Below are 14,354 nucleotides of genomic sequence, written 5' to 3'. Positions count from 1 at the left end.
TCCCTGGCATTGGTGAACCCTTTAGGAAAGTCTATTCAAGGCTGGAACTTGCTGGATCATTACAACTCTAACACAAGGGTCAGCCTAGGGTGTCCTCCCAACTAAACTCAAATTCTTGGAGGCTAAAGAATTTATATTTCTATAAAATATATATATATATATATATATATATATATATATATATATATATATATAAAGGGCCTCTTCCTTTGCCTCTAAAGCAAGACCCACGACAGGTTCTCGACCCCTTAAACCACTGCTGACTATTAAACCAGCGAAAACAAAAATCTGCACGGAGAGATCAATCTGCTCGAGCCCCCAAAGATAAGAGTGTAATTCCAGAAACTGAAATACACCTTCTATTAGATTCTCTCTTCTCCTGTCAGAGAAGCTTCCCTTGAGCTCTGAGAGAAAGGAAACGTCATTTATACTTCCCTCATTCCTTTCTGCTTCCACCTGTTCTGATTTCCACTGCCCCCGAAGCAAAGGCACATGAAAGTAAGCCCCCAGCGTGGGCTTTACCTACCTCACGTAACTCTGCTCCAAGAGTGTCATACTCCTCTGTCTTCACTAACATCAGAAAATATCAGAGCTAGAAAGGACCCTAAGGATTTCTTAGTCCAACCCTTCATTTAAAACATGAGGGAGGGATCCCTGGGTGGCGCAGTGGTTTAGCGCCTGCCTTTGGCCCAGGGCGCGATCCTGGAGACCCGGGATCAAATCCCACGTCGGGCTCGGTGCATGGAGCCTGCTTCTCCCTCTGCCTATGATTCTGCCTCTCTCTCTCTCTCTCTCTTTCTCTGTGAGTATCATAAATAAATAAAAAAATTTTTAAAAAAATAAATAAATAAAACATGAGGGAACTAACTCACAAAAGTGAAGAGACTTGTTCACACTGCTAAGAAAGGCAGAGCCCAGATTCACCTGAGGCTTTCTGGCTTTCCCACTCCTCTGCAGCTAAAATCGAGACTCAGTCCCCAACCAAAGGACTATATTCTCCTTTGGTTTTTATCCTTTTTCCCCCAAAACCCCAACCCCCCATATTTCACTGAACTCCTAGTATTTATTTCCTAAAATGGGAAGGGAAATGAGAAAAGAAAGAACATACCTCTGGTTTCACAAGGTCTAAGAACTCCAAGTGAAATTCATACACGTTGTCTCCTTTGGCGCCGTGTCCCTGAGCTATGAAGAAAGAAATGTGGGTTACTGAGAACTGGCAAAGTGAGGCCATCCAAAAGCTTGGTGCAGTTCTTTCAGAAGTATACAAACAGTAATGAGTCCTGCCAAAATGAGTAGGGACTTGTGAGCAGAGCCACTCAACAGCTAGATAAGCTGGATCCCGGACAAAAGTTCACCTCCATATGTCCTTCTGACGATCAGTTCCAGAACATTTACTTAATCTCCCAATGTGGCTTTGATAATATCCAGTACAAATAATAGGCAGGAAAAAGAATACCAAAAGCAAAGCCAAAGAGGTCACAGAGCTATAAATTTAACTTTCACGTTTACTTTGGCATTGACTCCAGGGCCCAGAAATAGCAGGTGGGTATGTTATCTTGACTACCACTAAGGAAAGCTGCAGAGCACACGGAAATGCTGGACTGCCTCAAAGAAAGCTCTGAATCTAACACCTCCCAACCAAGTTTAGAAAATGAAGAAGCTGACTTCCCCTTTAACACATTTCAAAGGGAACAAAAAAGAGAAATATGATTTCCTCAGCTCATTCCTGAGAGGACAAATGGATCTGGGAGGAAAGACCCTGAGTGGACCATTACACCATCCTCGTGCCTTGACATGGCTCCTTTCCCCAAAACAAACAGGTGTCATGCCTAGGTGTCAATGGCTGCTGGGCATCTCTTCTCCTCTCTCTGACTTGTCCATCATTTGGTTTCTTTCCTCATCCGGCCACATGTGGTATAACTTGCCTAATATTTGCTACAAGTGCCTATTGTTCTGAGACCAGAAATTCCTTAAGGTTGAGCAGTCCATAATCTCCGAGTGGCAAGATACGCTTTCATCCCTTAACTTCCTTTCAAATGTATTAACAGCCAAAAGCTCTGAGCCACTGCCACAACTGCTCTCACCTTGAAAAGGTGATATAAAAGCCAGGCTGTGCGTTCATGCAAGCATATTAAGGTAGATGGGATTTCAAGTAAAGCAGAAATGTCAATGTCCCATAACCCCAGTCACTGACTAAAGACATTCCAAGGAACTAGAACAAAGAGAGAGGAAGGGGAATCCCACCCCACTGGGTGACAAGGAATCTGACCTACCCTCTCAGGCACAGCAGCATACCTGCTGACTACCGAGGAGAACAGAGCCAGAGGCAGATTCACAGAATCAAAGACTGTCAGAGCTACAAAGGCTTGAGGTATCATCTAGAAAGCCGTGTTTCTTAAACTGGCCTGTTTAAGTGTAGCATCAGAGAGCTGAAGAGTCTCATTAAGAAAATTTCTAATTTTTGTTTCAATTATAATAATATTTAAAAAAAAAAAGATGTGTATTCTGGATCATCTAAATGGCTACCTTATAATCAAGTACTGACACACAAGCTTAGCCAAGTATCACTTAAAGTGACCATATTTAATTCTTAACATGTTTTCTCAAACTAGGGTCCATGGCCCAGGAGGATCATTAGGACATATTCTCAGATGTCCCTAGGTCCTAAAGTTTGAGAAACACAGATTATAACCAAATATCTTCATGTTAAGTCCAGAGAAGTCTGTAAGTTGTCCAAGGATAGCAGAATTAGAGCTAGAAGACAGATCTCCTGATTTCCAGCCCGGGATTCCTTCTCACTCTATCTACTGCTTCTCCAAGAGGAAAGCAGGACTTCTAAGTCCTAATAAGTTTTTTGACTTTTCTAATCATGTATTTCAAAACAATCTAGTTTACCCCAAGAGCAGCAGAGAGGTGAGCATCAATAGAAAGGGAATAAAACAAATAGATAAAAAGAAAAAGAAAAAGTAACCACCACCATGCCTCTTTAGCTGTGTAGAGAGCTGGGAGCATTTGCCCGGATACTGACCTTTGAAATGCAGCACATTTTCAGTGATGCTGATGGCAGGATTCTGTGAAAAGAGACCAAGGATGCGAGAAGGGCATTTTAATAGGAGAAAAATGAAATTAAAACCGGGGCTAACTCCCCACCATCCTTCCCCCTTAGGGACTCAGCCTCCTACCTGTGCCTCCCCCAGAAAATATATTTAGTTGTTTATGCACAGCTCAGTGCAGGGGTTTTCTATGTCTGTCTGTACCCATCTGAGATTGTAGGCATCTGTAAGAATAATGCTGAACTGCTCTAACTGTGCAGAATAATCAGATACTGACTCAGTCCATTCTGATCATGGCAAATGGTACAAGGTGCTATGGGAGGTATTTCCGGAGAGTACACAGATCTCTAAGACTCAGTCCCTGAGCTGTGGAGGCAGAAAATCTAATGGAACAGATGATGACTCATTTCCTGTAAGAAGATCCCAAATAGTATCAAGTAACATATGCTCAAGACCAAGAGAGTAGTAAAAAGCAGTTAGTGTTATAGGTGTTAACAAGAGCAAGCACAAGAATAGGATGGCTGAGGAAAGGTTCACCAGAAGTGAAACCTATACTGCACATGAAGAATAAATTCATTCCAGTAGGTGGAGAGAAGGGTTGACAATTACAGGGGATCCATTCAAAATGGAAACATGCTGTGCGCATCCCTCCCTCAGGCTCTGTGCTCTTAACCCCCATCCGAACCAACACTAGAAGAGATCAAAATTCTCCAAATTGTTCACTTATTCCCAGAAATTGCTACATGACTTTAATAGCATAACTTAAAGTGAAACTACTAAATTCTTTTTTTTATTTTTTTATTTTTTTTAATTCTTTTTTTAATGGATGAGAAATTACCTCCTACCTCCCAGCACAAATTAATAAGCAAGGAGCAGTATGTTGTTTCCAGTGCTGTAACTAATTCATTTATTTTTCTCCTGCAGGCTCAGCTCTCTGTGCTCCATCAGGCATTGAAGGAAACCAACAAGGCAGAAGGTTGGAAAGGGGGTATGCCAATGGGGAGAGGGAACCTACATGCTCTATTCACAGCCAAGAGTGTTAGGAAAAGGGAAAGAATGAAGGCTGGGGGCGGAGGGGCATTTGAGCCAAGCTTCATGTTGAGAACCTCCCCAGTGGGAGTACAGATCTCAAGCTGAGATGCTCACCCAAAGGAGCTTCAAATTCTAGATGATCTCTGTGGCAGGAAGGGGGAGTTAGGGAACCTTAGCAAAGAGGCTACACTTCCAGGGGCATGGTTCCTCAGTAAGGGAAACAGCGTTTTGATGTAAATATTCTCATTAAAGCTAAATAAAGTTCTAGAATGTCTTGGGGTTAAGTTTCCTACCCAGGTCACTTCTTGCCCATCTCAGTGTGTTTCCTATACTCTAAGTCACTTGGAAGGAAAAAGGAATGAAATTGAATCCGTATTGAAAAACTTCTGACAAACAAAAGTCCAGGACCAAATGGCTTCAACGGTAAACTCTACCAAACATTTAAAGAAGAGCTAATATCCATCTTTCTCAAACTATTTCAAAAAATTGAAGAGGAAGGAACATTTCCAAAGCTATTCCACGAGGCCACCATTACCCTGATACCAAAACCAGACAAAATACTACAAACACACACACACACACAAACACACATATCAGTATCTCTGATGAACCCAGAAGCAAAAATCTTCAACAAAATATTAGCAAACTGAGGACCTCCTGGTTGGCTCAGTCAGTTAAGCATCTGCCTTTGGCTCAGGTCATAATCTCAGCGGCCCGGGGTCTTAAGGTTCTGGGCTCAAGCCCTGCTTTGGGCTCCCTGCTCAGTGAGGAGTCTGTGTCTCCCTCTCCCTCTGCCCCTCCTGCACTTTCTCTCTCTCAAAAATAAATAAAATCCTTAAATAAAATTAGTGAACTGAATTCAACAATACATTAATAGAATCATATACCATGATCAAGTGACTTACTCCAGGGATGCAAAGATGGTCCAATATTAGACCAGCAAACAAATCAACATGATACACAACATTAACAAAATGAAGGATAAAGTCATATAATTATCTCAATAAAGAAGAAAAAGCATCTGACAAAATTTAATATCCAATGATAAGTACATAAAATTTATCATTATTTATGATAAAGCCTCTCAACAAAGTGGAATACACCTCTACATAATAAAGGTCATAGAGGGGCAGCCCTGGTGGCACAGCGGTTTAGCGCTGCCTGCAGCCCAGGGTGTGATCCTGGAGACCCAGGATCGAGTCCCACGTCGGGCTCCCTGCATGGAGCCTGCTTCTCCCTCTGCCTGTGTCTCTGCCTCTCTCTCTCTCTCTCTCTGAATAAATAAATAAATAAATCTTAAAAAAAAAGTAAACTATAAAAAATTAAAAAAATAAAGGTCATAGAGGACAAACTCACAGCTAACATCATATATAATCAATGGTGAAAACCTGAAAGCTTTTCCTCTAGGATCAGGAAGATAAGGATGACCAACCTCCTCACTTTTATTTAATACAGTACTGTAAATCCTAGCCACAGCAATCAGGCAAAAAAACAAATACAAAAGGCATACAAATTGGTAAAAAAAAAAAAAAAAAAGGTAAAATTACCATTATTTACAGATGACATGAAACTATATACAGAAAACCATAAAAATACCACCAAAAAACTACTAGAATCAATGAATTCCATAAAGTTGCAGGATACAAAATCAATACACAGATATGTGCTGTACTTCTATACACTAATAATGAATTACCAGAAAGAGAAATGAAGAAAACAACTTCATTTGCAATTGCATCAGAAAGAATAAAATAATCTAGGGAAAAAATTAACTACAGAAGTGAAAGACCTGTGCTCTGAAAACTAAGACATTGACAAAAGAAATTAAAGAGGATGCAAATAAATGGAAAGATATATTCCATGCTCATGGATTAGAAGAATTAATATTGGTAAAATGTCCACTACCCAAAGCAATCTCCAGATGAAATGCACTCCCTACCAAAATACCAATGGCATTCTTCACAGAGCTAGAATAAATAATCTTAAAATTTGTACAGAGCAACAAAAAGACCCCAAACAGCCAAAGTAATTTTGAGAAAGAAGAACAAAGCTGGATATCATGCTCCCTGATTTCAAACTATAGGAATTACAAAGCTATATACATATATACATATATATACACACACACACATATATAGCATACTACAAAGCTATAGTAACCAAAATAGTATTAGTATAGTACTTGTACAAAGATAGACACATAAAAAAAATAGACACATAAATCTATGAAACAGAACAGAGAGCCCAGAAATAAAGCCACCCTTCCATGGTCAATTAATCTATGGCAAAGGAGGCAAGGATATGCAATGAGGAAAAGACAGTCTCTTCTATCAATGGTGTTGGAAAAACTGGGCAACTACAAGTAAAAGAATAAAATTGGATCACTTTCTCACACCATCTACAAAAATAAACTCAAAATAGATTATAGATTAAAAATTTCAATGTAAGACTTGAAACAATAAAACTCCTAAAAGAAAACATAGATAGTAAAATCCTGGACATTGGTCTTTGAAATATTTTGGGGGAGGGGGGTACCTGGGTGGCGCAGCCAGTTGAGCATCCAACTCTTGGTTTAGTTCAGGTCATGATCTCAGGGTCCTGAATTTGAGCACTATACCAGGTTCCATGCTCAGCTCAGTAGGCTTCAGACTCTCTCTCTCCCTTTCCCTCTGCCCCTCCCCACTGCTTTCCTTGCATGCACTCTCTCTAAAACAAATCTTAAACAAAAAGAAAAAAATTGTTTTGGAGCTGTCTCTTCAGGCAAGGACAAAGAAGTAAAACAAACAAATAGGACTACCTCCAACTAAAAAGCTTTTGCACAGTGAAGGAAACCATTAACAAAACAAAAAGGCAATTCTTGAATGGGAAAAGACATTTGTAAGTGATCTTTTCTATAAGAGATTAATATCCAAAATCTATCAAGAATTCATCTACAACTCAACATCAAAAAAATATCCAATTTAAAAATAGGCCCAGGATCTGAATAGACATTTTTCCAAAGAAGGCATACAGATGGCCAATGGACACATGAAAAGATGCTAAACATCACTAATCATCAGGGAAATGCAAATCAAAACCCTATCACCTTACACCTGTCAGAATGGCTATTATCCAAAAAAATCTCCCTCTCCACCCCCCTAAAAAAGCTTGGTGAGGATGTGGAGGAAAGGGAGCCCCATGTACTGTTGATGGGAATGCAAATTAGTGCAGCCACTATGGAAAACAGTGTGGAGGTTCCTCAAAAAATTAAAAGTAGAATTACCATATAATCCAGCGATTCTACTTCTGGGTATTTATCTCAAAGGAAATGAAAACACCAATTTGAAAAGATATATGTATCCCTACGTTCACAGCAGCATTATTTTTTATTTATTTATTTATAATGGCAAAAATACGTAAGCAAGAGATGAATGGGTAAAGAAGATGTGGCATATATACACAATGGAATACTAGCCACCAAAAAGAACGCTATCTTGCCATTCATGACAATATGACTGGACCTAGAGGCTATTATGCTAAGTGAAGTAAGTCTTACAGAAAGAAACAAATACTGTATGATTTCACATATATGTGGAATCTAAAAAAAAAAAAAACAAAACAAAAATGCAAAACAGAAACACTCATAAATACAAAGAACAAACTGGTAGTTGCCAGAGAAGAGAGGGGTAAGGGAATAAGTGAAATAGGTAAAGGAGATTAAGAGGTACAAACTTCCAGTTATAAAATAAATAGAGGCACCAGGGTGGCTCAATCGGTTAAGCACCTGCCTTCGGCTCGGTCATGATCCCAGGGTCCTGGAATCAAGGCCCACATCAGGCTCCCTGCTCAAGGGGAGTCCGCTTCTCCCTCTCCCTCTGCCCCTTCCCCTGGCTTGTACACACTCGCATGCTTGCTCTCTAATAAACAGTCTTTAAAAAAAATAAAACTAAGTCATGGGAATATAAGGTAAAGGGAATCTAGTCAATAATATAATAACTCTATACAGTGACTGATGTAACAGACTTTCTGTGGTGATCATTTCATAATGTATATAGATGTCAAATCACTATGCTGTACACCTGACACTAATATGTCAGCTGCATTTAAAAAAAAAAAAAAAAAAAAGAATATAAATTTCCTGCCAACCTCTACTTTGGTTACATATTTCAAGTTTTGAATGTAGTATTTTCATTATTAGTCAGTCTGACATATTTCCTAGTATTCATTATTGTTTCTCTCTTGACACATGGGTTACTGAGAAGTATTTAATTTCCAAACATATGAGATTTTCTAGTTATCTTGTTATTAACTTCCACTTGAACTGTACAGTGATCAGAGGGCATTCTCTGTATGATTTTAATCCTTTCAAATTTGTGGAGACCTACACTTGGAAACACTATAGAGTCAAACTGCATAAATGTTCTGAGTGAACTTAAATGTATGTTCTGGAATTTAGATACAGTGTTCTACTGGATTTACTGCTAACCATTTGTTCACATAATCTATATCTTTACTGGATTTTATCTTGTTATTCTATCAATTACTGAGCAATCACACTATTGTCAACTAGTCTGTTTCTCCTTCTCCTTCTATTATTTTATGTATTCTATTATTTTATGTATTTATGAGGCTGTTAGTTACATATAACTTTAATATTGTTCTACCTTCCTGATGAATTCAAACCTCTATCATTATGAAATGACCTTTCTATCTCTGAAAATACACTTTTGTCTAAAACTCTAATCTGATTATCAGCACAGCTCTGTCACCAGGATCTGCGTTTGCCACGCACTTAGGAGCTGGCCTCCACCAGTTGTGATCACTTTAAACTAAATTCATGGGCATTTTTAGATCTTCAAAACTGTGTACACTTGGGCTATATAATCTTATAATCTTTTAAGAGCCAACTAATGATTTTTAACTCCTCTGCTTAGTGCTAGGGCCTCTGGGGATAGGAGTTGGGATGGATTTCATCCCATTTTCATAATTTCTGACAGAATTACAGAGTTCAGTGGACTATCTGCTACCTAAGCCTTTAGACGTTTAGATCTCATTTAAATCATTAGTATTTAAGCCACCTGGGTGGCTCAGTCAGTTAAGCATCTGCGTTTGGCTCAGGTCATGGTCCCAGGGTCCTGGAATCGAGCTCTGAGCTGGGCTCCCTACTCAGTGGGGAGTTTGCTTCTCCTCTCCCCGTCTCTCTCCTGCCTTGTGCACATACTTGATATCTCTCACTTATTTTCTCTCTCAAATAAAATATGTAAATAAATAAATCATCAGTATTTAGTTTTGCACATGTATGTGATTAATATATGCACAAAGAAAGTTATAGAACAAGCATGAGGCTGCTATCTTTATAAGGTACTGTTTCCAAGATCAGCCCTTGGCAGGCATCGGAAAACCTGGCTTTCCTCCATCCCCTAACAGTTGGTTCACTGTGCCTACAGACAATGGGATTAATGGTGAACACCAACTTTCCTTCTGGGAGTCTAGAATTTGGGTACGTGAGTGCTAACTCTCTAATGGGCTTCCCTGGGCAGAAACATTACACATAAGTCACTGCAGTTTTCACCGCTGGAAAAAAAGAGCAACTCAAGTGTACACCCACAGGAAGGTTTGAGAGGATGAGACCAAGCCCTGTTGCATGGAATTTCGCTGCACTCCACCTGGAGTAAACTATACACTGAATCTCAAAGGTCTTTCTAGTGAATCACCAAATACACAGGCGGGTGCTGGGCATCCCTCCTAAAAAAGTGTCTCAACCCAATATTTTATTTTGAAAAAAAATTTAATGCATTTAAAACACTGAGGAGAAAAACAGTATAATGAATACTCATAAAAAAAAATGAATACTCATGCCATTCATCAATCGATTATATTTATCATACTAGCTTTTTATACATGCGACTTTTCTCAACCATTTCACCAACTGCAGACATCATGACACTTTATCTCTGAACCTTTCAGCATGCTTCTTCTAAATACAAGGACGTTCTCTTACATAATGACCACAATTTTCTCACACCTAGAAACAAAAATTCTGTATCTTCCACTAAAGTTTCTATTCAAACAATTGCCTGAGGGGATCCCTGGGTGGTGCAGCAGTTTGGCGCCTGCCTTTGGCCCAGGGCGATCCTGGAGACCCGGGATCGAATCCCACGTGGGGCTCCGGTGCATGGAGCCTGCTTCTCCCTCTGCCTGTGTCTCTGCCAATCTCTCTCTCTCTGTGTGTGACTATCTTAAATAAAAAAATAAAAAATTAAAAAAAAAAAAACCACAAACAAAAACAATTGCCTGAAAAAATGTTTGTTTCAGTTACCTACTATAATGCAGAACTTCACCGCTTAAAACCACCGTTTTATTATCTTAAACTAAGCTATGCATGGTGACTGAGCTTAGCTGGACAGTTATGCTCCATGTGATGTTGGCTAGCTCTGTAGTATATTGGGCTGGCACATCCAAGATGGGTCACTCCAATGGCTCAGAGTTGACGTTGGTTGTCATTTGAGAGTTTAGCTGGGACTGCTGACTGGAGTACCTGTATGTGTGACCTCTCTGTGTGATTTGGGTTTCTCACAGTTGGGCTGCTGAGTTCTGGGAGGAAATGTCTTAATAGAAAGTGTTCTAAGAGGGACACCTGGGTGGCTCAGTGGTTGAGCTTCTGCCTTTGGCTCAGGTCGGGATCCCAGGGTCCTGGGATCGACTCCCACATCAGGCTCCCCATAGGGAGCCTGTTTCTCCCTCTGCCTATGTCTCTGCCTCTCTCTCTGTGTCTCTCATGAATAAATAAAATTAAAAAAAAGAAAAGAAAAAAAAAAAAAAGAAAGTGTTCTAAGAGAGAAGCACAAGCTGGCAGTCCTCTTAAAAAGGTTAGGACTGGAACTGGCCACAGCATCATTTTGCAGCATTCTATTAATTAAGTTGCCACAGGACCTGCCCAGATTCAAAGGAAGAGAAAATAGAGCCCAATTCACAATGGAGCTCTTGATGTGGCTACTTTTAAACCATTACTACATTTTTGCCTGAAAAATAAATAAATAAATAAATAAATAAATAAATAAATAAATCCAATCAACGTTCATACATTCCATCTGACCGTTCTATCTTAACCTAACACAGACTTCTACTTTTACTATTTTTAATCCACACCAGTTACCTCAAAACATGTATCACGTTCTGGATTTGTCTGGACATCCCTTCATATTAATCATTTTTGACAAGAATATTTCATAGGTGACATGGGTATTTCTTTTTTCTTTCTTTCTTTCTTTCTTTTTTTTTTTTTTTTTTTTTTGATAAGAGTACTTCTTAAGGCATCATAAGGAAGAGGCCTGTGCCATCAGATGGGTGATACTAACCTTGATCATTTAATTAAGAGATGGGGACCGCCAAAATCCTCTACTTCAAAGGTATTTTTTCTTTTGTAATTAGTAAGTGTCTAACAGTGTAACCTCCTACTCTCTACACTCTTTCCTTCAATAGAACTGTCATCCACTGGTAATCCTTGCCTGATTTGGAGGCCACACAACGATGATTTCCTAATTCAATCATTCTTTTTTTTTAAGATTTTATTTTTTTAAAGATTTTTTTTAAAGATTTTATTTATTTATTCATAGACACAGAGAGAGAGAGAGGCAGAGACACAGCCAGAGGGAGAAGCAGGCTCCACGCAGGGAGCCCGATGTGGGACTCGATCCCAGGTCTCCAGGATCGCACCCCAGGCTGCAGGCCGCGCCAAACCGCTGCACCACCGGGGCTGCCCTAATTCAATCATTCTTTCTTCATTTTTTAGCTGGCATTCTTCTGTAAGGGTTTTCCCTTTCTCTCTCTTTTCCCTCTTTATTTTTTTATACTGCAATTTGTATTGAGATAATTATAAAGCCATGTGCAGTGATAAGAAGGAACACCAAGAGACCCCTAGCACTCTTTGCCCCATTTTTCCCCAAGACAATATCTTACATACCTGTAATATAGTATCACAGTCAGGATATGGACATTGATATGGCCCACTTACCTTATTTACAGTTTCCCAGTTTGACTTCTATCCATTTGAGTGCAAATGTGTAAGTATTATAGGATTTATTACAAGTGTAGGTTCATCCCTCCATCAAAGTCAAGATACTGAACGCTTCCAGATCCCTGGCACTGCTCTTTTGTAACTGCACCCACTTCCTGCCCCTTCCACTAAGCCTCCCTCAGCATCACCATCTTCCTTTCCTTTAAAGTATCACTATGGACTGATGGATCTTGGCTTTTAGTTCCCTTGGTCAAAACCCACTCTTATTCTTGTTGCTGTTCAAATGATCACAAATTTGGCCAGTGGAAATCCCTTCAGACCAGCTCCTATGTTATTCTGACATGACTTTGTAGCCTTTGAGTATATATTTTCTCTAGTACAGGCTTGGAATAATCAGCCATTTCTTCAAGGTCTTAATTCCTGGGGCACCTGGGTGGCTCAGTGGTTGAGCATCAGCCTTTGGCTCAGGTCATGATCCCAGGGTCCTGGGATTGAGTCCCTCATTGGTCTCTCGGAGGGGAGCCTACTTCTCCCTCTGCCTATGTCTTTGCCTCTCTCTGTGTCTCTCATGAATAAATAAATAAAATCCTTAAAAAAAATTTTACTCTTGAATCCACTCTGATCTAGCCTCTATCACTACCACTCCACTGAAACTGTTATTATTAAGATCAATAACCTCCATACTGGCAAATCCAATAGACATATAATCTCATCATACCTAACCCCTAAGCAGCACAGGACACAGGTGACTACACCCCACAGAAATGGCTTCCAGGACACACACTAAGGGCACCATCTGGATTTTATGGCTCATGTTATTCCTTTTCTATCCTTTGTTGTCCTTTCTCCTCTGCTCAACTTCTAAATGGCTGAGTAGCTTAGGATTCAACCCTGGACTGCTTCCTATCTCCACCAGTTCTTATTTTTTAAAGATTTTATTTATTTACTTGGGAGAGGGAGGGAGAGTATGTGCACACAAGCAGCAGGAGAGGGAGAAGTAGGCTCCCCACTGAACAGGGAGCCCAACGGGACTCGATCCCAGGACCCTGACATCATGACCTGAGCCAAAGGCAATGTTTAACTGACAGAGCCACCCAGGCGCCCTGGCACCAGATTTTAACATCTATCAGTTTTCTGCCATATACTGGCATCTGAAAGGGCCAAATATTTTATATGGCCACAGAGAATTGCTTTTGTTTTATTTATGGACTAATTTTTAATTTGACTTCACCAGCAAGTACTTTCCACCTAGTGATTCTGCAGGAGCTGTTCCCTCTTCCCACGACATTCAGTCCTCATAATTTTGCAGTTTCTTCACATTTAGGTCTCTGCTCAAATGACACTTCCTCAAAAAGACCTTCCCTGACAACCCAATCTGTGGCAGTTCTCATGACCCCTTCTCATATTTTTCTTGTTTTGCCTTCTCCTTAGCATTTGTTGTTATCTGGAACTATTCAATGAATTTGTTCACTTTGATTATAACTCTTCCACCACCACCACCACCAGCTTTAGCACATAAATTTCATTGAGAGGAGGGCCCTCCATCACCCATGCTCATGCCCAAGTCCTGGAGTCTGGAAGACTCCCAAACACACAATAAGCCTTTACATGTATTTGTTAAATAAATCCAGTGTAAAACTGTGAGGTTTCTTTCATTTAAAAAAAAAAATCTGGGCAGCCCCAGTGGCTCAGCAGTTTAGTGCCGCCTTCAGCCCAGGGTCTGATCCCAGAGACCCGAGATGGAATCCCATGTCAGGCTCCCTGTATGGAGCCTGCTTCTCCCTGTGTCTGTGCCTCTCTCTCTCTTCAGGCATCATAAGGATGCCTTTCTCTTTCTCTCTCTCTCTCTCTCTCTCTCTCTGTCTCTCATGAATAAATAAATAAAATCTTAAAAAAAAAAAAAAAAAAAAAAAAGCTGGTTTCCCAGCTTCTCTTTCACCAATTAGGAAAATCAGATGCCAACCTCAGATCTGCATTCTTACATGACAATAGCTCCTCCCTTAAGATGAACCCTATCCTCCTAATTAACCACACTCCCCACCCAGCTCACTTCACAAACATTTACTGGGCACTCAGATATGCCAGGTATCGTTCAAAACATTCCACATAATTAGATCACACACACAAAGACACAAAGCACTAAAAAAATAGTACTATTGTTGTAACGATTTTACAAATGGGAAACTGAGGCTTACAGAGGTTATATGACTGGCCCGAGATTACAAAGTCAGCAAGTGGCAAAACCGAGATTCAAATCAAGGCTCAAACACATT

The 14,354-nt window shown here is 40.0% G+C and overlaps 1 protein-coding gene across 1 annotated transcript in view; it reads right to left on the bottom strand.

Moving 5' to 3' along the window:
- HACD3 (3-hydroxyacyl-CoA dehydratase 3) overlaps positions 1 to 14,354 on the bottom strand; it is a 40,385-nt gene that overhangs the window by 19,860 nt on the left and 6,171 nt on the right. Inside the window, exons 2-3 of the mRNA XM_038580748.1 lie at positions 3,029 to 3,071; positions 1,109 to 1,182 (exon numbers count right to left, since the gene is read on the bottom strand). Of these exons, the coding sequence (XP_038436676.1) occupies positions 1,109 to 1,182; positions 3,029 to 3,071 (117 nt within the window). The remainder of the gene's footprint in view (positions 1 to 1,108; positions 1,183 to 3,028; positions 3,072 to 14,354) is intronic.

The sequence above is a fragment of the Canis lupus genome, chromosome 30 (genome assembly GCF_011100685.1).
Source record: "Canis lupus familiaris isolate Mischka breed German Shepherd chromosome 30, alternate assembly UU_Cfam_GSD_1.0, whole genome shotgun sequence".
In the NCBI taxonomy this organism is placed as follows: domain Eukaryota; kingdom Metazoa; phylum Chordata; class Mammalia; order Carnivora; family Canidae; genus Canis; species Canis lupus.
Note: the sequence above shows the minus strand (reverse complement) of the source record. Positions and strands in the feature narration are given on the sequence as shown.